Source organism: Temnothorax longispinosus, chromosome 12 (genome assembly GCF_030848805.1).
Source record: "Temnothorax longispinosus isolate EJ_2023e chromosome 12, Tlon_JGU_v1, whole genome shotgun sequence".
Lineage (NCBI taxonomy): Eukaryota > Metazoa > Arthropoda > Insecta > Hymenoptera > Formicidae > Temnothorax > Temnothorax longispinosus.
Genome location: NC_092369.1, coordinates 11,324,720 through 11,351,298, shown reverse-complemented (window position 1 = coordinate 11,351,298; position 26,579 = coordinate 11,324,720). Strand labels below are relative to the sequence as shown.

The 26,579-nt window shown below is 29.5% G+C and overlaps 1 protein-coding gene across 1 annotated transcript in view; it reads left to right on the top strand.

Moving 5' to 3' along the window:
* Window positions 1–1,690: 1,690 nt before the first annotated feature.
* Window positions 1,691–26,579, top strand: part of LOC139823349 (tachykinin-like peptides receptor 86C) — a 53,915-nt gene continuing 29,026 nt past the window's right edge. The window contains exons 1-2 of the mRNA XM_071795802.1: window positions 1,691–3,722; window positions 22,248–22,461. Of these exons, the coding sequence (XP_071651903.1) occupies window positions 3,428–3,722; window positions 22,248–22,461 (509 nt within the window). The 5' untranslated portion in view covers window positions 1,691–3,427. The remainder of the gene's footprint in view (window positions 3,723–22,247; window positions 22,462–26,579) is intronic.

The following is a 26,579-nucleotide window of genomic DNA, read 5'->3' as shown; positions in this document are numbered from 1 at the left end:
ACGCTACAGAAGTCTGCTTCTTCGAAATATCCATGGCATAAAAAGTTTTCCCAAGATCTTTGTATCTCGTATGATGAGGCATCTCAATGTGAAGTCAACCGTACGTGAGGAGAATACTTTTCCACTTTCACTTAAGTTGGAGAATGTCTGGATACGAATATAGTTAACCGAGAAGAAAGATGCTCTTTCTCTTCGCCCATAAAGCTGCAAACTTTCAGCTTTATACAAACGTAACAAGCTCGATTTGAGACATAATACTACTTTTGATAGCCGGGTTTAAGAAAAAAAAAAGTTTTTTTTTTCTACACTGAGAAAAAAAATGTTCTGGATTTTAGTAAATATTAGTTTGGATATACACACACAACTGTGACTTCATTTACTAAATTAAAGAAAATTTTTTTTTGTTAGCATATTTTTTTCCTAGTGAATACACATATACTAATAAAAAGGAAAATTTTCTTCATTTTAGTAAATGGAGTCACAGTTGTATGCAAACTAATATTTACTAAAATCCAGAATATTTTTTTCTCAGTGTACCAACAATTTTAATTGAAAAAAAGGGGAGTACTTTTCTCCTTTTATTTATAGATTTCATTTTGTTATAAAAATTTTACTCATAAAAGGTCCTAAAAGGTACGATTACAGAATAAAATACAGTGTAGGTAGTAGGTATTAAAAAATATATTTATGTTTATAATTTTAAAATTAAAAAACATAAAATTATTATTTTACTTATAAAATAATTCTGAGAATTTATCAGCATCGTAAAGCATTTACATATTATAATAAAGGTATAATTGTAACAGTGCATTGTTGTATGTATATTTAATAGCGACTCACTCACGCGATAAAGTTTCTTTTTTTACTTCACGAAAACTTTATACTAAAAATATAATAAAGCTATACACTCGGAGATGATCGCAAAGTTGACGTGACAAATTCGCCTTTCATATATCGACGGCTCAAACTTTTACATTCTGTAACAAGTATGCATGGATACATGTCTAGCTCGCTTTCAAAGAAAATATATAACCATGATTACTATCATACTCATTCGCACGAAAGCAAAGGGACATTTATCCATGACAAAATCGTTAGCGCGAAGTCTGGTCCGAACGTCAAACAAATGTGACGGATAAAGCTTTATCAAAGTCATCACGATACAGTTTCGTGAAAAAGGTTACTAAAATTTTGTAGGTTTCAGAAGAGAAGAGTTTTCTGCAAGGAACAACTTATCGCTTAATAATTGCTTTTCCGTGAATAAGACATTCCTTCTCGGCATTAATTAAATGTCCTTATTTCTCGCTTTATTTCTGCCAAGGTGAAGAATTTATTTCTCGCAACCCCTATTTATATTTAGCTCTGCCAACGAGCTCGACAAGGCAAATATTCGCGTTACTTTCTGCAAGTAACTCCTCGAATTACAATGTTTCAGCATGTACATTTGGCGATGTAAATTTTCGTGCTAAAGGCGGATAAATATATTACGTAATAATCTTTATTATCGCGTGATTCTAAAATGTTTATGTTTATCCGTAATAAATTCAACTTTTGCTTGTTGAAAAAAATGACATTAATAAGAATTCGACATAAATTAATGCGTAGTAAATAATTTATTCATTTATTAAACTAAAAATAATATAAATTTAAAAAATAACTTAAATCAATAAACTGTATGACTTAACATATATGTTTATAAATAATTCTGCAAAATATAGAATAGCACAGTAAATCTCTGTATTAAAAATGTTAAATTATGTCAGTACTTTTCTAAGGTAAAAGCTTGGATTGCATCTTCTCACAAAATCTGGAAAATACTCTAAAAACGACATAAAACGTGCTGTGTAGCACACGTGTAGCATGTTGCAGATTTAACATGTTCGGATCAGAATCTACGTTAAATCTTGGAAAGCGCCTGAGATTCCCCCAGATGCATTCCTACACGTAATATAAAACATCTGGCGAATCTGAGAAGCGCGCCGCCGCACGTGACGCAAGTCTCTCAGCTTTTATCCTGAGGAATAGCTATCATAAATCGGCGAGCTTGCTGATATCCAGCGCAGACACTCGCGTATTTCCCCATCAGCTGACACTTGTGCCCAAGTGGAAAGTCTCGGTGCGGTGCGGTGGGCGCGACGAAGGAAAGGGGTGCGAGAATGCTCATGGTGCGCACGCACCGCTGAATGAACGCGCTTTTGAGTCTTTCAGTATCGCCGACGGGGTTCTTCAGTACGGTACCACCGGCTTGATCCACCTCAACAAACGACGTCGAATTTGACGAATGATCATCCCCGTAGATTACGTAGATTACGCGATACCGCGCGCGTGCAAATGTTTCCGATAATCCCGCGACAATAATGCCGACGATTGACGTGTCGATCGACAAATCGCGCGTAAATAAATGGCAGGGATCGCGATCGGCGAGAGATAATCGAGATTCAACGAACATGCGGATACGTGTCGTCAAGTTCAAGTTCTCGGACACAATATGATAAATTTCGTCGCTTGTTGCTGTCAGTGATAATGACTTTGAAACGATCCGACCCTTCAACGGTTTGCACTTTCTGTTAACTGATTACGAAGAGAGGGCGAACTGGTTTATAAATAATATTGTGCTTCTAAAGAGTACGCTAAGTGCAAATCACGGTCGCAGTAGTTTAACGCGCGTTTTGTAAAAAGTGTTTAAAAGTTTAAGTGGTGCTTTATCCACCTAAAAACACGACGATAAAATTGTTGATATAATACATCGAAAAAAAAAGAGCGCTATTACTTAAAAGGTGTTACATAATTAATATGGTAAAGTCGGGGAAGAATTTCAAAGAGTGTTAAATATTTTACAAAGTTCAAGAAGATTAAACTAATTTACAAAATCTACGTAAAGATAAAACAAATCTCCACACAGATTTAATTAACATGTCGCAGATTTCCGAGTGCTTACCGAGTTAGATATCCGCTAATCCTCGCGGCAAAGTGATCTGAGATACAAAATCATCTCGCGTTTATTCCGATTTTAAAGGCAATTTTATTAGGTTAACAAACAATAAGTTTAAACGGAAGCATTTGGAAGTAAAGGGGTAAATCGACCAAATAAAAATAAAATAAAATGTGTTTATCGAGTTTTGTATTGCGTAAAATAATCAGCGCCTAATAGTGCACTGATTAAACAACGAACTCGGACTTCCGATCAAGTGCCATAAATTCGTATCAATCGCGTGCACGTTTCTTCCAATAAGAAACGAGCAATCAGGTTAAGCCCATCATAATGATAGCTACTCGCCAGTTCATTGTGCGTCACGTCGGAGGAAATCGGTAACGGCTCATAAAATCGATTTAACGTGCTGTTTGGAGGAAGCGAACAGGCAGTTAACGTTCGAACAAAGCCCCGGAACTGTCCACACAATCATCGCCGAAGACAACCATTACAAATATGAATAGCCTAAATATCGAACATTTGTATAATTGCACCGCATCGGTTCTGGAACGTAATATTACGTTGCTACTAAGGCTGAACCTCAGCGAGATCCGTTATTTCATCGAAGAGACGTTGAACAAGTCAAGTAGGCCCGATGTTTTGCGGCAGGGGCTCTTCGACTGCATTCTCGTTAATCAGGAACGGCCATTCGATTTGCCGTGGTGGCAAAAGCTCTTCTGGTCTTTGATATTCGCGGTGATACTGCTGGTCGCAACTGGTGGCAACATTATCGTTATGTGGATCGTACTTGGTAAGAAGATAGATTGTATAAACGTGATATAGCATGCCCAAGAAGTTTCCGCTTTGTTAGTAAACTTAGCTTTCCTATATAAACACAGATTATTTTAATAAAATGGAACTTTTTGAGTTTAAAGTATTTCTGCCGCGAATATAACAATCGTATAGATATCGCTTATCCTTGCAATTAATAATACAATTTTTATTATAAATAAGTTGTAGAGAAAGTAATATAGAAACTAAGATTAAATTGCACATGACAAAATTAGCATCAAATTAAAATTCTTGCAAATGATTAAATACGTTGTTACAAAATTGATTAAGCAACAATTTTTTGAAATATTCGTGCACTCAAAAAAAATAAAATTCTTAACAATATTTTTAAATAACAATCACAATGATTCATTTATACACATTCCTTTACAAGATTTGTCTGATTACAAGTATTGTCTGCACGCACCCGGAAGTAAGATGACAGAATTCAGATTGAAACAGATTCTTAATATATATTACTGCTATTCAACATTTAACTATACAGAATTATACTAACTACTTAATAAGTCTTCAAATATAGCTAAACATACATATGCATGAAAGAGCAGTGATTGCTCTGAATTTCTTATTAAACTGTTTCTACGCACCCGGAAGTAAAATAACAAAATTCAGATTGAAATATATCTTCATCCTTAATATATATTACTGCTATTGAACATTTAATTATATAGAATTATACTAACTACTTGATAAGTCTTAGAATATAGCTAAACATAAATATATGAAAGAGCAGTGATTGCTCTGAATTTCTTATTAAAATGATATTATTTGAGAAATTGCACAATCTCGCAGACAACCACCTCCACAAATAAGTAGAATAATAATCTCTTAATATACGAAAATTCTCATCATTATCTACTGTATCTGCATACTTTTTTAGGACGTACTTTAACATGTGTTCATGATTATTCTATCAGTTACTAATAGCTTTACAATTAAACTCTTTAAAAATGTTTTAATAATAAAATTTTCTTTTATCAATATTAGATGTTTGTAAGGATTTTAATAAAAATCAAGGCTGGTGTATTATTAGATATGTGTGTACATTATATGTCCAGAATTTTAATTCACTTTAATTTGGTATATTTACATAAAAAAAATAAAAATATCACGGCATACAATTCACCCATTCATTCCGTTCTTTCGTAATGGGTTAAATTTAATGTAACAAAACAATTATGTCATAATGTCAATTATAAGTATATTATTATAAAAATATTTACAGTAAACAAAAACATACGTTTCTTAAATATAACAGAAAAAGAAGATTAGGTAAGTATTTTAGGAGGCTAAGCATTTATTCAAGACATAATATATATTAAATAATAGCGAATTCGATTAATACACTCAGTGTGCACTGGTGCACATTAAAGCCGTTGTACACAAATCAACGTATATATAAAGTGTACATTTAATATAAACGGGTTAAATCACGAAATCCTCAATATTTTTTATCGTGTTTTTTGATAAAATATGTATTGGGCATTTTATATCAGATATTTGCATTTTACTAAGATTAGACGTTAAATCAGTATACAACGGCTTTAATATGCACCAGTGTAAACTGAGTGCAGCCAATCGAATTCGCTGTAACACTTACATATTCTATAAGAATTAGGTAAGCATACGCGATAAGAAATATTAATGATAATTTGTTATAATAAGAAGAGAGAATTTTTTTCATTAATGTTATAACATATACAAACGGAGAAAGTTTACAATTATTGTTAAATTTATAATCAAAACAATTAAATATATCTTATTTGTATTTTTCTTACATTGTACAAGACTAAAAATCATTTGAAAGATTAATTACTTATATTCTAGCATTACAATATTTTTGAAAATAGAATGTTGAACAATTATTTCATATTCTTACGAAAGAAAGAAAGCATAAAAGTCTGTATATAGTCATAATTTTGTCATTCATAATCGAATATATATTTGTATAAGCATTTCGAAATGATCGCTTTAATAAATAATTTCCTAAATTAATATTAATATTTCTTTATTCTCTCGTAATGTCATATCAAGAGACACGGTAGTTTCTCGCGCCAAGTACGCGCGGAGCAGCGAGACGCACCGTGACTCATTTACGCGAACACATATTATGAACATTACACAGAATCTCGTGAAATATTCAATCGTTTAACACAGGCGACTGAATATTTCATTCCCTATTCATCTTATACGTTGAAAATCGTTCTCTCGATACGTAGTATAAACACTCGATAAAACATGAACACGTATACAACATGTCAGGATGTGCCACATGTCACGATGTATGTCAAGAGGATAATTTGACTATCATAGTTTATATAAGTTTTATGTAAGCTTGAACGGAAATATGTGTTGCGAGGTGCTTAATAATAATTTAAAATAAACCAATATGTATTAAGTTACAATATTACATCATAATATGTTTTTAATAAAAACACGCTATAATATAATATTATATAAATATATGTTTTTTACATGTTGTTTATAAAAACATGTTATGGATTATCGTGCGTACACGTTTTTGCGGTATAACACTTTTTCGTGTACAGCAAAATACATCGTTGTGAAATGTAATTTTGTAATCAATATTTCACAAGATACTTTCTTCGCAGTTAACAGTTTAATATTAAATCAAAAATATTATATAAAAAAGATTTCATGTATTTATTTGTAAATCGTTGATGTTAATTATCTCAGCCTTTTCCTTTTTTCGTTATGTAAGCTAACGATATAAGCTATTGTCTCTTGTCATCTGGCTGCTTTGATCCGTATCTACGTGGCAAGTATTCTTATTGTTAGTCGGAGACAAACACAATTCGTTTCTACCGTAATAGCGAATCAATAAAGACATACAATAATTTTTTATGCGTGCCACATATAACGGACTTATGTATTTTTATATAATTTTGTTAGTAAAGCAAATGGTTATGTGTACAAATGTATAAATAAAATAGCATACTAAATATGTCACTCTATTGTCTGATTGAAATATTTATTAACTTCACTCGTATAAAGTACGCTTTTACACGCACTCAAAAAAATAGAGTATGAAGAAATTTTATAAACCTCGATATACTTTTTTTTACAGATTAATTATAATAACTATGCCAATTTTAGCTTCGCAAATTTTGTCAAACTTCTATCTCTTTGATGAACGCTTACAATTAGATATATATTTCACTTTGCACGTTATTTTTAGCTACGTATCTTCATCGAGTAAATATTAATTTTGATGGTGGAATAAATTTATTAAAGGCAAATATTTGATATAAAATTTAAAAAACTTATAATATATCATCAATTATTGACAAATTATCGTATGCTACTTTTTTATTCATATATAACATACATACACATAAATACATACATTCAAATTTACTTTATATTGTTTGTATATTATGTGGATACTAAATATTTTTGTATGTGTATATATATGTATAGTTTTTATATAATAGGTAACAAACGACAATCAATTGACATAGTTTCTAAAATTTTAGGGATTATTATAAATATAAGATTCTACATAATATACATCTTATAAGTGTTTTATTGACAAGTCTTTAATAAATTTTTTACATTAAAATGAAGGTTACACGGTCAATTTCCGAGCAAACTAAAATAAATGTTGGTTTAATGTAAAATTTTTACATTATTATTCCCTGTATAATATAAATCATAAATCACATAATTACATACTTTTTAAAGAAATACGTAAATGTATATTTTTCCTAACACGTACTTTATTAAAATTAGTTTGCAGCCTTCGCACAATTAAAATTCTTTCTCTCTCTGTCTCATTCAAACTAGTATTGTATTATTATAACAAAAAAATATCTGCTAAACCAAAACAAACAAAAAAGTTGTAACTACGTTCTTAGTTAGGTTAGTGTATATAGCATTCGATTAAAAAAATACTTTTCCTAAAAGCTAATTGCAAATAAATCCAAAAGATATAGAAATTTAACTCAAAAACTCACTTTTTGACGAAATAATCTTTCACCCTTACTACGCCGTTTATTACTACCATACTAACGCTGTTTTGACGTTGACTGTCAAATGTCAATAGATGACGTTGCTTTAGTGTTGCAATCGAATAAAAACATTTTGTTTTCAACTATATTCAGTTAATTGAAATATGAGATGGCTCTTTCAAAACATGGCTCTTTCATACTCTCCCACTTTCCTCTACATCTCTCTCTCTACCCGTTTAACACTTGAATAAACCAAACCATTACGCCGGTACTGGTGACATTTTTTATTTTTTTGCTTCTTTTTTGTTTGCACAACCTTTAGAAATTGCCACGTATCCGTAGAAGTGACTATGCATTTACACTACGCGGAATTTTTTATCACAATAGAATTGTAACTTGCAATAATACAAGAGTATATGTATTATATAAAATCTTGAATAAGCTGTACACACCCCGTTATGCAACATTATATTATTCATAAGAGATTTGTTGTAATGAAAACTTCCTGTTTTTTTAAATAATTGTAAAACAACAGTCTATATAACATATCTATCTTTGTTTAATTTATATTTTTTTTACTATACACACAGATAATAATAATATAATAAAACTGGTAGAAAAATATTTAAAATGTCTTTTACAATTAATCCATACTAATATATTTATTATTTTACAATACTTTAGTTATATGGAGCCCGTAAAAACCATAGTGGTGTAAGTCAAATTTTTAAGAATATTGACTCGTGTGCATAGATGCAATCTATACAATATATAAATTGCATTTATGCACACGAGTCAATATTTTAAAAAATTTGACTTACACCACTATGGCTTTTACCCCTTCATATATCCACAATATATATTGTAATACGCATTGTTTCTAACATCTTTTTTGTTTGGGATACACTCCTGTTCTCTATTATATACGATATTCTCTTTAGTAATTTCGTTAAGATGTTGAGAAACAAATACTGAGATAGGTTTGTATAAAAATATAAACGTTATTAATATGTGCACATTTCCAACGTTAATGTTATCTACATTTTCTTTAACATTTATGCTATTTACATACATATATGTATGTAGGATAAGATTTGGTAATAAATCCTATACCTCAGCTAGATTCAGAGACTTGTGTAGTAGTGAAAATGCTGTGAAGCGAAGTGCAAAGACGCTCGTACAACTAGTTAACTACATGTTTATGTCGAGTTGCACTTAACGGATATGCAAACTCCGTGAAGTAATTTCACTGGAAATCAAATTTTCATGTCAAAGTAATTTGTATCATTTTACCATACTTAATAATTTGGAATAAATTAAAATGCAAAAATAGTGGATATCGCCGATAATTGATAATCAGTTGCTGAATAGCTAAGTAGTTACATATATTGATCATGTTTATTTGGTCATGAAAAATTTTCATCCTTCTTATTCGTGCATATTTCTTCATGGATACAACCGAAAAAGATTGAGAATAACCATGATTTTTTATCAAATCTGTGCGTATAATTTTTGCATATGTGACATAATACAAACAAAATTTCTTTAATTGTACTTTTATATTTTACATTTAAAGTTAAGGTATAATGTCCATCATAAGAATTGTGATTTTATTAGAATCCATAGATTTGATTAGCAACTATATTTTCAACCTTCAGAAAATGTACATCATTTTTCCTAAGATACGTTATATTGCAGTACTCTAAGAATCATATATCAAAGATTTCATATAAACTTGACTAATACAATATAATATTTTTCTCTTACTTTTTCATATCTGAGAAACTTATTAAACTTTTCTCGAACCAAGTATTCTTAATAAAGTTGTGAAATTGATCGATGTTGGATTAGCCGAACGCCGTGCTATGAAACGACTTTTCTCATCACGTGGTATAAATGAATTATAAAATTTATACTTTTCGGACTTTGCATCGTGTATCTCCGTAGAGCACGTAGTGAAAAAATAAAAACGCTTTTATTATATAAATTTGGTCCAAGCTATCCATTAAGCCTAGTTAGAACTTGATCCGTTCACTGGTTATCAAAGATCTCAAAATCTCGGATACTCTCATCGCGTAAAAAAGATACATGGTGCCAGTCTCGCTTCGTGTATATGTAGGTACTTGGCGCGAGACACTGTTGATAATTTGTGTCTCTTAATAATTTGTCGCCTATTATGTCTCGTGTGTGTACGTGTGGTACGTAAAACAATCAGATACAATCATCACTTATAAAGATATTTGGAAGCAGATGGCTCTGCCGAAAAGCTCGATAATCACACGCAAACGTTTCAACATTCAAAAAGTTTATTAGATGCAATATTTTATAATTATACCGCTTCTTTCTTCGTTTAAATATTTAAATTATTAATTTTATTCTATTGGTAAAGCTAATTATATGTAAATATATCATTACATAATAATTTTAACAAAAATATACAGCGCAAATCAAAGAAAAATTTCGTAAAAAAATATTAATACATTAAAAAATTTTATAATATTAATATGTAAATTATTGTTAAAAAAATGATGATTATGCAAGAGACGTACAGATATTGTCTCACAATGCTCTTCCGTATCACTCGATAAAGCCAGTCTTTGCCCACAAATTGCCCATAAATGTCACTTTACTCCGAATCAGATATAACAGATTGGAGTCTGCGATTGCGGAAAATTTGAAACTTTCATAATTATAATTTATAATGGCAATATTATACAAAAGTTTTGTAATATATCCACAATTTTTTACTTATTTTCGATAACGCTGTTTGCAAAGTGTTATCAAATCTACGCTTTACAAGTCAACCAAAATTAATAATATTAATCGCGTTGAGTTAAATATATTGCTACATCGTGCCGATACGTCGACGTCATTTTATCTTCTTGCGCACATATTAAAACCATCTATCCTCGACGGAAAACAAAAAGAAAAGTGATATACGAGCGGGAATTTATCAGTCAAAGAAACTGCCATGTTTTACGCATCATTTCCGATGCTTCTCGACATCCCGACGGAATTCGTGATGAAACTTCTGCCGTGCGAGCGCACGACACTGTTTGCGACGGCCGAGGAAGTTTCTATCGATTAGGAGGTAGGAAAACCTCAATGGCTTGGAGGATTAAGAGCCTTGACCACGGTGACACGAACATAAAATTTCTCAGAAATAGCTTTATAACGAGCGACCGTATTTCTCGGACATCCTGATCCTGCAGCTTGTCCGCATCGGAAAGGAAGGATTTGTAATGGCGAAGTTACGCTTTGTCGCGATAAGTAATATATATAGGTGGGAATATATCTGAGGAGGGTTGGTCGTGGAGGCAGAAAAAGTTTTATGAGTAACATTACAGTCGCAACGATCGATCTACGAAAAACACGTGTTCACAAAACGCTTCTTACCGCAAGTAGAATCGCTGATCTTCTGCCATTCCATAAATGTATGACAATGATTTGTAAAACCATTGTATTATGCACCGTATTACCGATAATATACGACGTTGCGCTGAGTTTTGCTTGTTATTCAAACATCTGTTTGATATTAAAAAATCAGAAACTATATAAATAAAGTTTTGTTGGTAAAAATAATAATTATTTTTTTTTAATTTTAAACTCGTTGATGTGTCAAGTTTCATTTTATTTTTTTATTGCTTTCTCGATCTTTTTTATGAAATATTGGTTACTCTGTTTGCAAAAATTTTCTCTCTAGTCAAATTTTAATTAAAATCTAATTAAAAGATTGTAACACCACTTATAAAGTTCTACATGACACGTAATTTGTTTTTAACAGAAAGATTGCCAGTAAAAAATCATATCTTATTGCAAACATTGTACTATTACAATAGTATACGTTGCTTCTTTGCCTAATGATGCATTCGCTCCAAGTTGATGTTTACAGATTGATTGTATACTTGCGAGCAGTACTTGAAATATATTTTTTGTGCATGAATATGATGTATTTTCAGCTACGTACGTTAAAACTGTTTAAGGTACCCCGGGGAGATTGGATTGAAATTCATTTCGCGATTGGTTCTCGGAACGGAACTCTCGTGATTTATAGATGCAGACCCTTATCGAAGACACATCGAGGAACATGGGCAAAACTGGATATTTTCATCACTGCGAGCATTACAGATAATTCTTTCGAATACGCGCATTTGATCTCTCTCGAGTGGAAATAGCATTTCATAGTAGCGTCATATTACTTATAGAACATCAGATATATACGTTGTATTAAAGTGTACACCGTGTTATCGAAATAATTATAATCGAGGGCAAGAACAGTACGTTGCTATTTTGTCGATAAAATTAACATTGTTTGATATTATTTTGAGACATTTTGTTGTCAAAAGGTACAATTACGATTTATTCAGGACGCACAAAAATAGTCAAATTGTTTGTCATATTGTTCGTGGATTACACATTTATGCCATTTACTTCTGTAAATTATTTTTATTGCAAATTAACGCATATTTTTGAAAATTCGTGTGCTTTATCGTGTGTTTATATATTTACTCAAATCATAAATATTATATACGTATAAACGCAGTGAATTTTATAAAATATATAATTTTGCTATTTTTATTTATATAATAAATAAGAATTAATTTTTAGTATAAAGTTTTTTTTTAAGAAAAAGCAAATATATATTTACGAGTATTTCTTAAATATTCTAAACGTTATCTATAATAATCTACATAAATAAGCATAATACTTTAATTAAAAGTAGAAATCAGGAAAACTGTCCTTTCTGCTTTAATCTAGTGATCGAAGAAAGTGATTACGAAGAGTTAATGAAATTTTATCTGTTGAGTGACACGTTAAAGTTTCGCAAAAAAAAGTACTCGAATATGATACCAGTCGCGGCTACACAATTTCTCCGCGAAAATTTAAAACCTTCTGCACCGACAAGTATTGAAACAAATAATTCATCCAAACACTTTGCAAAGATTTGTGTAAAAAAAGTAGCAATGATGATAAAAGCAAAAATAGTAAAACAAGACATATGTAGTAATAACATCGGAATATGAAAGATAAAATAAAACTTCTGTTCTCGTGAAAAACATGACATAATCTTTATTAAATTTTGTAAAAAATACGAATGTGTCTTTTCTAACAGCAAATCTATGACTGAATTTATATCTTTCATACATATTTTTATAATTAAATTGAGCATTTCATAAGAATATATTGTCAGTACTACACATTACACATACATTATACATATAATATATGTTTATTAAAATCAGTACTCTTCTTTGCGGGACGCATCTGGATAATATATCGACATTAAATACAAATTCATACGCAGTATTTCCCCACAAAGAGCATTTCTAATTACCTAATGTACGTTAAATGTTTGGATTAATTTAGCAGCACGCACGATATGCGTCATAACGTCATATCTATTAATGCAATTACACACAAGCGTATTCGCTAAATGCGCTCAATGAAATATTCTAGCAGTGAAAGTTCGAAATGCTACAGCACGAAAATAGTGATGTAACCTACATTATTTTTTTACAGTCGATCAGACTCTCTTATCAATTATATTTTTGTTCAGATTAAAATGTTTATTTGTATTTTCTTTTAAAGCTAATGCGATTTTATCCTCGGTTTATTCCCATGCAATTTCAATATAATGCTTTGAGCATTTCAAAGCTTATAGCAGTGTATAGGATTAAAATATGATGTAATTCCTGCCTACGAAATAGGTATATCTGATGATGGAATTGATATTTTATTTTCTAAACGCCGGAATTGTCGGAAGCTCTTAGTCGAAATTTTGTTCACAAATTTACATCCGCTATTGGATTACCTTCAAACTCGACTTCGCGCTCAATTTGCTACAAGTAGGACGATCATTGAAACAGAAGAGCCCTCGGAAGAAACATATAGAATACAATTCTCTCGAGCACCGAACTGCATCTTGTAAGTAGCAGATTATTCCACTTGCGTTTTGGAGAAAATTTGTTGTTTCACTTAATCTTTATGTATCAAAAAACAAGTTTTAACTTGTAAAGAATAAATCATAAACGTTAAAAATAAATTATATAATTAGTGTTTATATAATGTCAAGTGCAATTATTGCGCGCGAACGCGAATTACATAATATTCAGTAAAGCACGTTCGATCGATAAGTGAATTCGGCGTACACAAATGGACAAGATGTATCATATTCACGATAATTACAACGTTAAACCTTGAAACACATGTACTATATCCGTAAGATTTATTTATCAGTTCATTAGCTCGCGTTTATGGAAGTTGTGGCTGGCTTTACCAACATCATTGATTAATTTCAACTGTAATTTTACTATTTTTGTGCATTTTTTAACAAAACTTTTAGAAATATAGAAAAGTGTGCAAATTAGAAACTTGTACATTGCTTTCTCACCATTTTTTTCGCTTATAAGCTTCCTTTATATAAGGAATTAACAAAATTATTAGCATATATATGATAGATTCGCTTCCTCACAGAGGAAGCTTTATGAGCGAAATAAAATGATGAGCAATATGCAAGTTTCCAATTTGCACACTCTTTTTATTCTTTATATCCTTTACAGAAAATAGACAATAAAAAGGAACTTTAATTTGAATAAAAATTTGACATTTTCTCAATATATTGATGTTTAACATATTGAGATCAATATATTAGTTGAAAAATCTCATCTAGGATATAAAATATTTATAAAAAGTTCAAAAATATACATTTAAAAAATTTTTTTCGATCATTCTTCGATATCTATTCATTAAAAAAAATTTAGCCCGATATCTCAAAAATTGCGCAAGTTAGAACTTCCACAGAGAGAGAAACATTTCTTGAAAAATTGAAACTTCCTTAAAATCTAAAATACTGTACGAATTTTTATAAAAATGACTGTAAATAAAAACGTACTACTTTACTTGTGTGCCAAAATGCAGCGCTGTAAGTTCAAGCAGTTCGTGAGCAGTAGATTTGAAATTTCGGGAAATTCGTACAATACGGGACATTTTTTTAAAACGCGATTTTTCGACGTTTTAGAACATTCTGATTCTGAACACATTGGCATAGAAAACTGAAAAAGAAATTTTACGAAACTAAAGCTTCCTGTATGAGGAAGCAATTAAAATATATTAAATTCTTACAATTCAAAATATTTTACAATTGAAAAATAAATTAATTGATACACGAAAAACTAACAAAAAAATGAGTAAAATAATAAATAAATCTTATAAGAACCAAAATACACTTTAAAAAAATTTAATTGAAAAACTGATAATCGCTAAAATATTAATTTTAATAATGTCAATAATGTCTGTATATGTATATAAATACATACATATATGTATTATGAATATTGCATTTATAATTCAAAGCAAGAATTATTTACCCACTAGCACTATGTCCAATATCACTTTAATCACGCGCTCGTAGCAATGACGTATGACATTCATAATTCTGTACTATACAGACTGATATTGTGATATTTAGATATATATAAAATGAATTACCAATATATTAGTATAACTATCATTCTTGCGAAAAGTTAAAATTATATTAAAATTATATTTAAAAAATATATTACTGAAGTTTTTCGAAATATATGTGAGATATACCTAACATGATTAATTTTAGCAATATTTTGAAATAATTTTGAAAAAAATACGGATTCATATAGAATTATGTTTGCATTATATCGCGCGATCCTTTTCGTACGAGAAACGTGCGTTTCTGAAGTTTTGGCGGATCTCCCACTGGTATTCAGTACATGTGAAACTTAATCTCTCTAAAGCGATATTTCATGCACCTGAATAAATGTATGTATAATAAAATAACTTCGAAAGAGCATGCTATAAACCAGCAGAAATTAGAAGGTAAACCACGAAACAACATGTATTACAATTATCTCGATAGTATTTAAAAATCTATCTACATCTGTTATGTTAATTAAGTATATATACATAAATTCAACAGAATTAATACGGTTGCAAGAGATAACCGTTAGGAGAAATAATTTCATTTAAAATACATATAAATAGCCATCTGCATTTATTGTAACATTATTTCGCGTAAAATAATTTATACGAAAAAAGTATGCTAAAGGTGAATTGGATATATAGGTATTTTATTTATCCACGGAGATAAATATTATCGTTGATGGAAAAGTTGAGCGCGAAACATCTGCGTACGGCCGATGTGGGTCAACATTAAAAAAGCGCGTTAAAAAGAAGATTTGATCTTTTTATGCTGACGTGCAGTATTATATCGCAGCCGTATATACGAGACGCATGTACGATATTTATTGCGTCGAATTACAGGCACATTTGTTTAAACGCATGCCTTATCAAAGAGGATGGTTAATGAGCTGATTGCAGAAGATTTCTATCTTGGCGAGATATGTTTGGCGAGTGACATGAGAGCACGTTTGCACTGGGCAGTAGGAATTAGCATAAATGTAACAGCTTGCAGTTTGCCGCACAGACGCGGACGTAACTAAACCACAATTATCCCAAAGATAATGCCAAAAATAATAAAAAGCAAATCATATCTGTTCATTAGGGTTGAATTTGTAATTATATAATTTAATTGAAATTAGTGAATAATATCCGTTAGTATTTTGAAATAAACAACATTATGTACCTACCGTAGAAATGGCGACAATAGCTCTCATAATGCATTATAATGAGAATTAGTTACAAATATATTGAATGTATTTCGTTTGATGTATTATGCACCAAAATAAACTTTTTCAAAATGTAAGAATTCAATTTTGTTATAATGATGATTAGAGTATTTTGATTAAATTGAAATGTTTCTGTGACTATACGACATTATATATTGTAATGCTTACAATATTATGCACTGCTGCAGGAGTTACTGAGTTGTGCAGAAAAGCTAATTAACGTTTCTATTTATACTTATAGTTTAAAGCAAAAAAGACATTTAATTATGCTACTTATGACCGTTTATCTGTGCACTACTCCGAGTATTTCGAAAAAATTAAATTACCGCAGTTACTTTAAACTTCAGCATTCAGTGCCGTTATACTTTCAAAGCGCGAAATGGTAAATATATGTACATATAATCAACTTTCTAAAAACAAAAAAAAATGGAGAAGAGCACTCAACAGATAAAAGGTAGCTAACCCAGTTCTTGCGCAATATAGGACTGCAACATGTGGTTGACGTATTATATAATACGAGTATTATATTACGAGTATGTTATATGATATTTTTGATACTCATAAAACACTTTAAAGCACTTCCATAAGCACACATGATTTACGATTCCTCTTCCGTAGGAATAAGGAAAATTTAAAGAGGAAAGTATATCATTTTTTCTCTTATTTTCTTCTCTTCTTATATACATGCAATAAACATATATATTTGACAATAAATATTTATGTAACATATAAACAATATTGTAAAATATAATACAATAATCTGATAACATTTTGTAAAAGTACTAATTAGTTAAAATTTACTTGCAATATTACTATTTTGTATATCATTAAATAAAATTGACATCAGATAAGCTAAAATTAAATTGGAAGAAATAGGCATTTTTTCAACAAGTATTCTACCAGAAATTATTTAACTTACGGAATGTATACTATGGTCTTGTTTTTAACTTTAGCTAATAATTCAATTTTTATGATTATTAATTTTAGCCTTGTTATTTCCATTTTCGATATAGGAATTTAAAAGCTAAGACAGCTTGGCTGCAGGTAGTACCTTATCCGTTGTTTTTCTCCTTTTATCCCATCTCTATATTAAATTATATTTCCCTCTCATATCCCATATTTTCCATAAATCGAGCGATTTGTAGTATACTCACATAGCATACTCGCATAGAAACCACCTCGGGAACCACTGTCACTATCTTCAATATTTAAATTACATTTTATAGATTATTTTTAATGTTATACGAATATTCGTAGCGTAAATGGTAATTTACTTTATTTCTTACAATTAGTATCATTATTAATATTCATATATATAATACATATATTTTAAATCAAGTTTTAGAAAGCCATTGTCTAAGTTGTTAAATTAAAACTGAAAATATGGGATAACTTGTAAGACAGATAATAATTCACAATTTAAAAAAAAATTAAACTAAAAATTTGTAAAAACGAGAATAAAAGATAATTTTTATTTAATTTTTAGAAATCAAATGTTATTTTATGAATTTCAAGCCTTTCATCCAATTATCGTTAATTCGTAAATCATCTATACTACAAATTTCCACAGCATTGAGGTTTCTGCATGGGTAGGCTTGCAATCCGCTTACGTCTGCTATGCACAAACGGTCGATTTTCATTGTCCGCTGTAGCGTAATCGAGAAGTCTATATCTCGAAAAGTTATCACATATTATTTTTCATAAAATCTTATTTAGTTTTTAGCAAATCGATAGATATATAATTAAGATATCTTCATGAAATACTCCGTTACTAATGAGAATTTTGAAAAAATGCAATATTTTAAATTTAGGTGTAGGTAATCCCTGGGTTCCGTATAAAGCGTGCATGCGCGCATTTTCTATAGTAAACGTTACGTATGCTATAGATAAATGCGCGCATATGCGCTTTACGGAACCCAGGGAATATCGTATATAGCCTATAATGTGGTACACAGTTTCAGTTATATGTATATGTATATCAGTGAACACAATAAAGATCTCTGTTGTTAATATTAATATTCTTATATTCTTTTTTTGCAAGGAATTAATAAACAAATATTCGATTTCTGTAACTTCTTTTCATAAAAGTTTATATATTTAATATTTATATCCTTCTCTTTTTTGAATTAATAATATTCCAACGCATAAACAAAGTTGAAAAAAATATTCAAGATAAGTTACGTTTCTTTACATTTTTCTCGTATAGATAAAGAACAAAAAGAGAAATTTCAGTTTTGAGAAAAGAACAGCAAAACATTTTCTCGAGAGACTAATATTTTACTTTATTTGTGGCAATTTTAATGTATAAATTTTTCGTGCATTATTTTTTAAATAATTATTATTTATTTTACATATTATACATATTTTAATTGATTTTAGGGTTGACAAAGCTTTATGTATAAATCAACAACTCTTAATAAAGCAAAAGTATTTCGTTTTTTTACATGCAAGCTTCTGGCTCGATAATAACTTTGCATGAGCTTCATGGAAGATCAATTTCGCTAAGAATTTCAGAAGCGAAAATTCCAAGCTGCGACAATTTAAATCTCCACTGATATCCTCCACGGAAATACGTTACACGATGAGTGTCTTAAAGGATTCCACACAATCTGATTGATCATAGTTCATAGTTTGAATTAAAATCCTTTTCTTTAATTAAGTGTCAGTACACATAAATTTCAAATACAAATCATATTTTTATTGCAAGAATTGAATCGAAAAGAAACCAATTCTACTAGTTTTGTTTCTGAAATTAAAATTCTGCAAGTTTAAATTTGTAATTAAGATACTTGTTTATATAAAAAAAAATTTTAACTATATTTATCTACGAATTGTATTTACAAAGTGTACGATTATCACATCGATCGCAAACGACTACTTACGTATGAAAATATATCGCACGATAGTCGTAAGTTCTGTTATTTTTTGTGATTAGAACACGTATCGCGTAGTAAAATCAGTAGTATAATTTACGTTTACATAAAAGATGCATATCATAAACTCGATTATAGCTTTCACAAAATTCAACGACCTAGAAATCTTACAGAATGTAAAGTAGCAAATAAGAAATGCTCTTCAGTTATTGTTTTTGTATGTCTACATAGGTACAGGAGAGCTGAATATGTATTTGTTTCAGAAATAATAAATTATATTCTCTCTTGTTGTTAACTATAAAATAAAATATTCATTGTTTTGTGAACACACTATTGATGCAGATTAGGTACTGCTAACAGTCGACGAAATTTACAGTTTTGAGAATAAATGTATCCGTGTTTATGAAAATCTCACTACAGAATAACTCGATAACGTCTGATAATTAATCTATTTTACATACATTTTACATCTATTTAACGTATAATCTATTTTCAAACGATTGGCCGTTTAACGCTAATTTCCGGAAAATCTAATTTTAGACGATCGATTTTTTAAAAACACATATATTTGAAAAAAGAAGTTTTGGTTTTCTAATAAATGTTTCTAATATGTTTCTAATAAATATCCAGTCTAAATTTCCTGTATAAAACTTATATAAGATATTGCAATGGCTGGTTAGTAAAATTACTACATAAGTACGATAGCAGACAGCTATCAAATATCGATTTCGAGAGTTCTTAGAAATGAAATAAATCCATCTCAATAAGAGAAAAACATGCGCTCGTTATATGCGATGGATGCATTCTCAAGTATCACCATTGACCTTGTGTAATAAGAATATTATTTACATTTCTATCAAAAGAAGTGCATAGTTAAATCAAGTTTATAAGCAGTTAACATAACAAAAGAGATCCTTTCTTTGCGCGTGCAAATATTCTTTGCATTCTCAAATCGCGTAAAGAAAAATTATAATATTAATAAAATTATAATATTAATTTGGTCAATAAAGTGTAATTATTAGGTAAATGGCAAATTAACTTTATTATATCACAATAGAGAAAAATTTGCACGGTGAAAAATTGCTCAAGTGATAAATGATACAAAAGTTATCGTCACACATCATAGAAAAAGTTCGTCAGTCGACTTGTACTCACTGTTATCCGAATTGCAAAGCAGTAAACACCGTAAATCAAGAGAGTTCACGTTTGGCAAAAACAAATTGTATTTTAAAAATCTTGTAACTTAATTTTGTAGGTATATACGGTAAAAATTTCTTTTCGGCATAGCACAGATGTCAGTCCGCTGTTTATCGAGGATACAGCTTTCATAAAAATTGCGGCTATAAACTTGCAAAGAATAAAACAAAGAAAAATTTAATTACTAATTAGACAGAATTAATTAAAGCACGGAAAGACAGCACAGAGAAATAAATGTTTGAGAGAACATTTTGTAACGTTATTAGTTTGTTTTTATATACATTCTACATGTAGGTATGCAATTTATTTACATAATATAAATATAAAATGTAGGTATACGTGGAAAGAGAATATATAGTTTTTATAAACGTTTTATAAAAATTTAATCAATTAATCTTCTTTTGAATAAAGCAACTTAAAAACCCTGATGCATTAACGTGTCAAATTATAGCTTGCAGTAAATATTGTTTTACATATTTGAAATATGTGTTAAGTAGATATATCAAGAATTACCGAGAAATAAATAATAATCAAATGATATAAAGAAATAAACCAAAACTTGTTAGTGTTTCAAATTTCTTATCTAAATGCTTATATTTTTTGAAAATATCAAATTAATTTCTAATTTTTAACTTCAAATTGCACATCTAAATCTTTGTCGCCGTACATCACTAAGATATATTATAGTTCTATACTTTTTACGACATGAGTTTTCTTAACTTTTTAAACTTATTACTTGATAAAGTTTTTAGCATTAATATTTCTCGCAAAAGGTATTAGATTACTCACGAAAAACAAGTAATGTGAAATATTTCACATTATTTGTTTCCTTATTAATAGATATTTAGTGTACGCATATATATATCCTGCCTGGCGTATCGTATATCGTTTATCAATTTAAGCACCGTGAGGTATCGTTAGCGGATACGGCGAGCATAATAACAATTTTCTCTAAATCACCAAGTGCTATTTAGATTATAAGCAAAATGGAAAAGTGCTGTTTCTAGATATTAGTTGCCGTGATATTAGAAAACATTATTTTGCATGTGACGTGTCCTTACATGTATAAAGGTATAAATTCACATCGTGACTTTTTTTAAGCATTACAATAATATAATATTTAATTTATATATTTTTAACGTATAGTATATTTTAATTAAAAAAACAATACTATTTGCATTAGTACAAATTATAGAATTAAAATGTAGTTAGTGGTTAAAACAAAATAAGTTTTGAAAGCATCTTTCCATAAAAAATTGTTCAAAAATATAATTATATCAACTGTGAGATGTTTAAAAAACAACAAATTAATTATGTTCAAGGAATCATGTTTGTTATAACACATCTCGTGAACAGAAATAAGCTTCGATTTTATGTAGTCAATGTGAGAGATGATAATTTTTTTATTTTCAGTCTTTTTTTTCATAACACGATAGCTTCTGTAAGAAAAATAGCAGAGAGAGATGGAAAGAAGGAATATCAAGTACAGATGTTTTATTTTTAAAGATGCGGATTTCTTGTAACAATAAATGTTTAGAATTTTAATGATTTGCTGGAACGTGAGCGGAAAAATTCACTGTTATATATATAGTCACAGCTATTTAAGTAACACTATAAGACTAAAGTCACAATAATGCTTCTGCGGGAAGTTCGCAATTTATAAACAGAAAATAGAAATAAAAAAGTTAGAAACGAGTATTAAAACGTCTCCACTATAACACTCGGGAGTAAAGATCTTAACATGATTTTTACAGATTTCCCTTTTTTTTCTCTTCTGTTTCAGCTCATCGGCGAATGCGTACTGTAACTAATTACTTCTTGGTAAATCTTTCTGTTGCGGATCTTATGATGTCATTGCTCAACTGCGCCTTCAACTTTATCTTCCTCCTCAACTCTAATTGGCCCTTCGGAATGGTGTATTGCACCATCAACAACTTTGTAGCACACGTGACCGTCGCTTCTAGCGTTTTTACTCTCGTCGTAATTTCATTTGACAGGTAAGTTTTCATTACTTTCTTTACTCACATAGCGCTCTCTCTCTTTCTCTCTCTCTCTCTCTCTCTCTCTCTCTCTCTCTCTCTCTCTCTTTCTCTCTCTCTACCCCCCCTTTCTCCCCTCCCCTTCTCGCCCGCGCGCGTAATATTATATTTAATATCAACTATGTAAAGTTATTATAATTTAATTTGCGAAAAATTTGTAAATATACAAAAATATTATTTCAATATATTCCGTAATTTTGGCAATAAGAGCCCGGCACAGTTGTTCTTGTGCAAACTCCTTTATTACAATTAATTAAGACTCGCGTACGTTTCGACTCTCTCTTCGGGTCATATTCAGCGCATTACAATAATTTTGCGATATTTAATCCATAATTTACATAATTTGACTGCGTAAAGACCATAGAATCTTATATACCGGAGAAACAAGTAAACACGCATTTTTCAGCCTGCGTATAAATAACAATAATAATTAAATAATTAAATAATTAGATAAAAATATTATTTATTTATTGTATAATACTTTCTAAATTTCTAAACAACAAAATAATTTGCTTAATTTGAAATACTGTTTAAGGTTTTCTTTTTGTATGAAAGTATATTCGTTGTAAATTATCAGTCAGATAAATTAAATATAATAGATTTTATGTAACTATATAATAATAATAAATTATAAAAAGTAAGATTCATCAAAAGTAAGATCAATTATACATCATAGAAAAATACAGAGACAAACTATACAAGATTTTATATGTATATATTTCCTGTATTTTATACAAAAAGTAATATAATTTATTATAATTTCAATTGATAAACTCAATCAATACTTTATATATAAACTATAAACGTGTATCTGATATTTAATATCCATATTTATCTATAAGTATATTAACCCTCCGTAGTCACACTGGGTCAATTTGACCCGAGCCTCAACTTTGCTCGTAAATATCTTGCGCGTAACTTGAAAATTGGCGGGCATGACGCCCTCTAGCTGTAATTAAAAAAAAAATTTTTTTAAACAAATTTTTCGCGAATTTTTTTTATATGTTAAAAATTTCTGAGGCACTTCTTTTTTTATAGCAATCAATTTAGCAATATCACAAGTGCATTTGAGAATTTTTTCAACACGATCGGTGGATAAATGGTCAAATGGCGAACGATCAAAGTTCGTCTCGGGTCAAAATGACCCAGAGCGACTTCCTTGTTTGAAAAAATAGGTGTGACTACGGAGGGTTAAGCTACTTTTTCTCCTAAGCTATTTTCTCCAAAATTAAAATTTATATCTTTTCACAATGCGGTTTAGTCCGTTTTCTTCATCGATTTATTTTATACAGGATAAAACAATCGTTTCTCCGTCGACATACGCGGGTTTACGCGGCTAATCCTGAAATACGTCGAGAAAATAGAGACACACAGACACTTAGTTCCATAGATCCTTTTTAATGGTGACACGCGGGGAAAAGCTACCATTGCGTCGAAATCGCCGCACGTAAGCCGTGAAGAAAACACTTGCAGAACGTCGCCATTTAACTTTGGTATCATTTGTATGCAATCGATACCGAATGCAATCTCTGGTAGAGATAGTCGAACGTACTGAATCGTACCCATTTCACACGTTTCAGGAAGCGAGTAAAGCGTGCTGTAAATGTACTATAATATAATATATTCCAATAAATCGACCTTTCTCTCCTCTTATTTCGTATTGTTTTTTTAACCTCATATCATTTTACTACTGTTATTTCGCTCCTCCATTGTGCACTCTTCGCTTTTTCAATAAAATCTAAAACATTTGATTTACTTTATATCTTCAATATACCGTTGCGCACGTGTGGCTGAAACTATTGGCCACGTTGTGGTTGAATCCATTCTATATGTTAAATAAAATCGATTGCAATCACATTAAAATATTTTATTCACACAGTATACTTTTTTATAGCATAAGATAAAAAATATTCTCTCTCTCTCTCTTTTTCTCTCTCTCCCCCCCTCTCTCTCTGTCTCTCTCACTCTCTCTCTCTTTTTCTCTCTACTCATGAACATAAGAATATTATTTCACATGTGCTTGTATTCCATTTATTTTTATTCGATATTTATATAATTTTTCAGCTATGTTTTATGACATTTTTCTATTTTACATTCTTCTTTGATAATATGAGATCGTGTGTATATTTAATAATCTCTCATGTGTCTGTAATTTTGAATTTTATTGATATTCTTATATCGTATCTATTAATATGCTCCTATATCTACTAATCTGTCTTTTATCTTTTACAATATTAACCTTAGTATTAGATTAAATTCTAAAAGTTTTGTTTGCGCGTATAGTTGTTAATTAAAATTCCAGGGTCGCCGTACCAATTTATCGATTCGCTTTTAAGATACCTTATTTGACTAACTGTTTACGATAACATACATATTGACATCCATTTTGCTTTTCATGTATCTTATTCATCAAACAATACATTGCTGATTTAATTAAATATAACATATAATTGTTAATTATTATCATTATATAAATTATCTTTTTAACTATCTCAATAAATATATATAATATTGCTATTAGCTTGCAATTGTATTAATAATTAAACTTTACAATTAATTAAGACTCTAGAAGACATCTCTAATATTTTTTCGTATAAAAAGTTAATGTAGCGATAAGTATGATGATTTTAACATTTCAATATTTAATTATGTTGATATTTCAATAATATCTTATTTTCTTTATTATTATTCTCCTTCATATATTTGTGTGTAATCTTGTTTATTTATAATAAAGTTATAAAAATATAATTTTTTAAAGTAAATGTTAAAATTTGACTTTTCCTATTTAATTACAATTGCTGATTCACTATATTATTTTACTATTTATCTTTTACAAAATATATTTTAATTTAACAAACTTTTACAAAATATATTTTAATTTACCAAACAATTTAACAAATTTAGCATAAGCCAATACAGAAAAGGAAAAAATCCTTCAACGCATTTAATGTTTCAATTAACTTTATATATTTTACCTAATATAACCGGCTATTACGGGCTCTCTTTTATTAGGAACATGTAATATTTAATCTTGTATCAAAGAAGTGTTTTCTTTTTTTATTTTCGTTGCAAAATATGAAAAGGTAAAATTTATTGCAAATAACATTTTAAGGCACATCTATCATCCCTTACTGTAAAAATATTAATCTTAAAATATTAAAACTTAATAAGGCTGATAACCAATTTTATGTGAATCGAATACATTAACGAAAATCAATTATCTCGCAATTACACGCTCCGAATTTTTAATGCGATATATATTGTAGATATATAGATTACTTTTTATCGATGTCTTTTAATCATGCTCCTATATTATTTTGTTTTTTATGTGTTATATATTATTTTAATATTGGAAAATCTGTTCTAATATCAATTTTGAGCGAAAAAAGAAACAGAAAAAATTATCTGTACTAAATTAAAAGATTTTCAAATAAATAATTAATTAACTACCCAGATAGCACAGTTGATCTTTATGAATTCATAAAGATCAGATTCAGATCTTTTTGAATTCATAAAGATCAGCTGTGCTATCTGGGTAAAGACTTTTGATATTAAAATTCACGAATAACAAGAAAAAGTGGGCTTTAAAAGTCAAAGCAGTTAGTTGTGTGTGAGTTAACGTCATGTAACACTTAATTAATAATTTAATACTAATTATAAATATCGTACGTTTCGGCTCTACTTTGAGCCATCTTCAGTGATGATAGATAAATTAAATAATCTCAAGCTCTCGAACGAGCATAAAGTGAATATTTAAAAATTAAATGTACAAAGATAGCGTAATTTTCAAGAGAAAATACTAGAAAAATTCTGCTAACATAACAAAATATTCGGACTGAAAATAAAAATTAGAATTGACCAGCAAAGAACAGTGAGATCTATTCACCAAATCAAGTCCACAAAATGAGATTTGAGATTGACAAGCTGAAGTTCTAGGAAAGACATCGGAAACAAACCTGATCCTTTTAAATAACAGGTCGATCTGGCTGTCATTTACCATTCCCTAGAGTCCGTTTCTCAATAATTTATATTAAATTATTGTTACATAATGTGAATTAAATGTTACATAACTCATG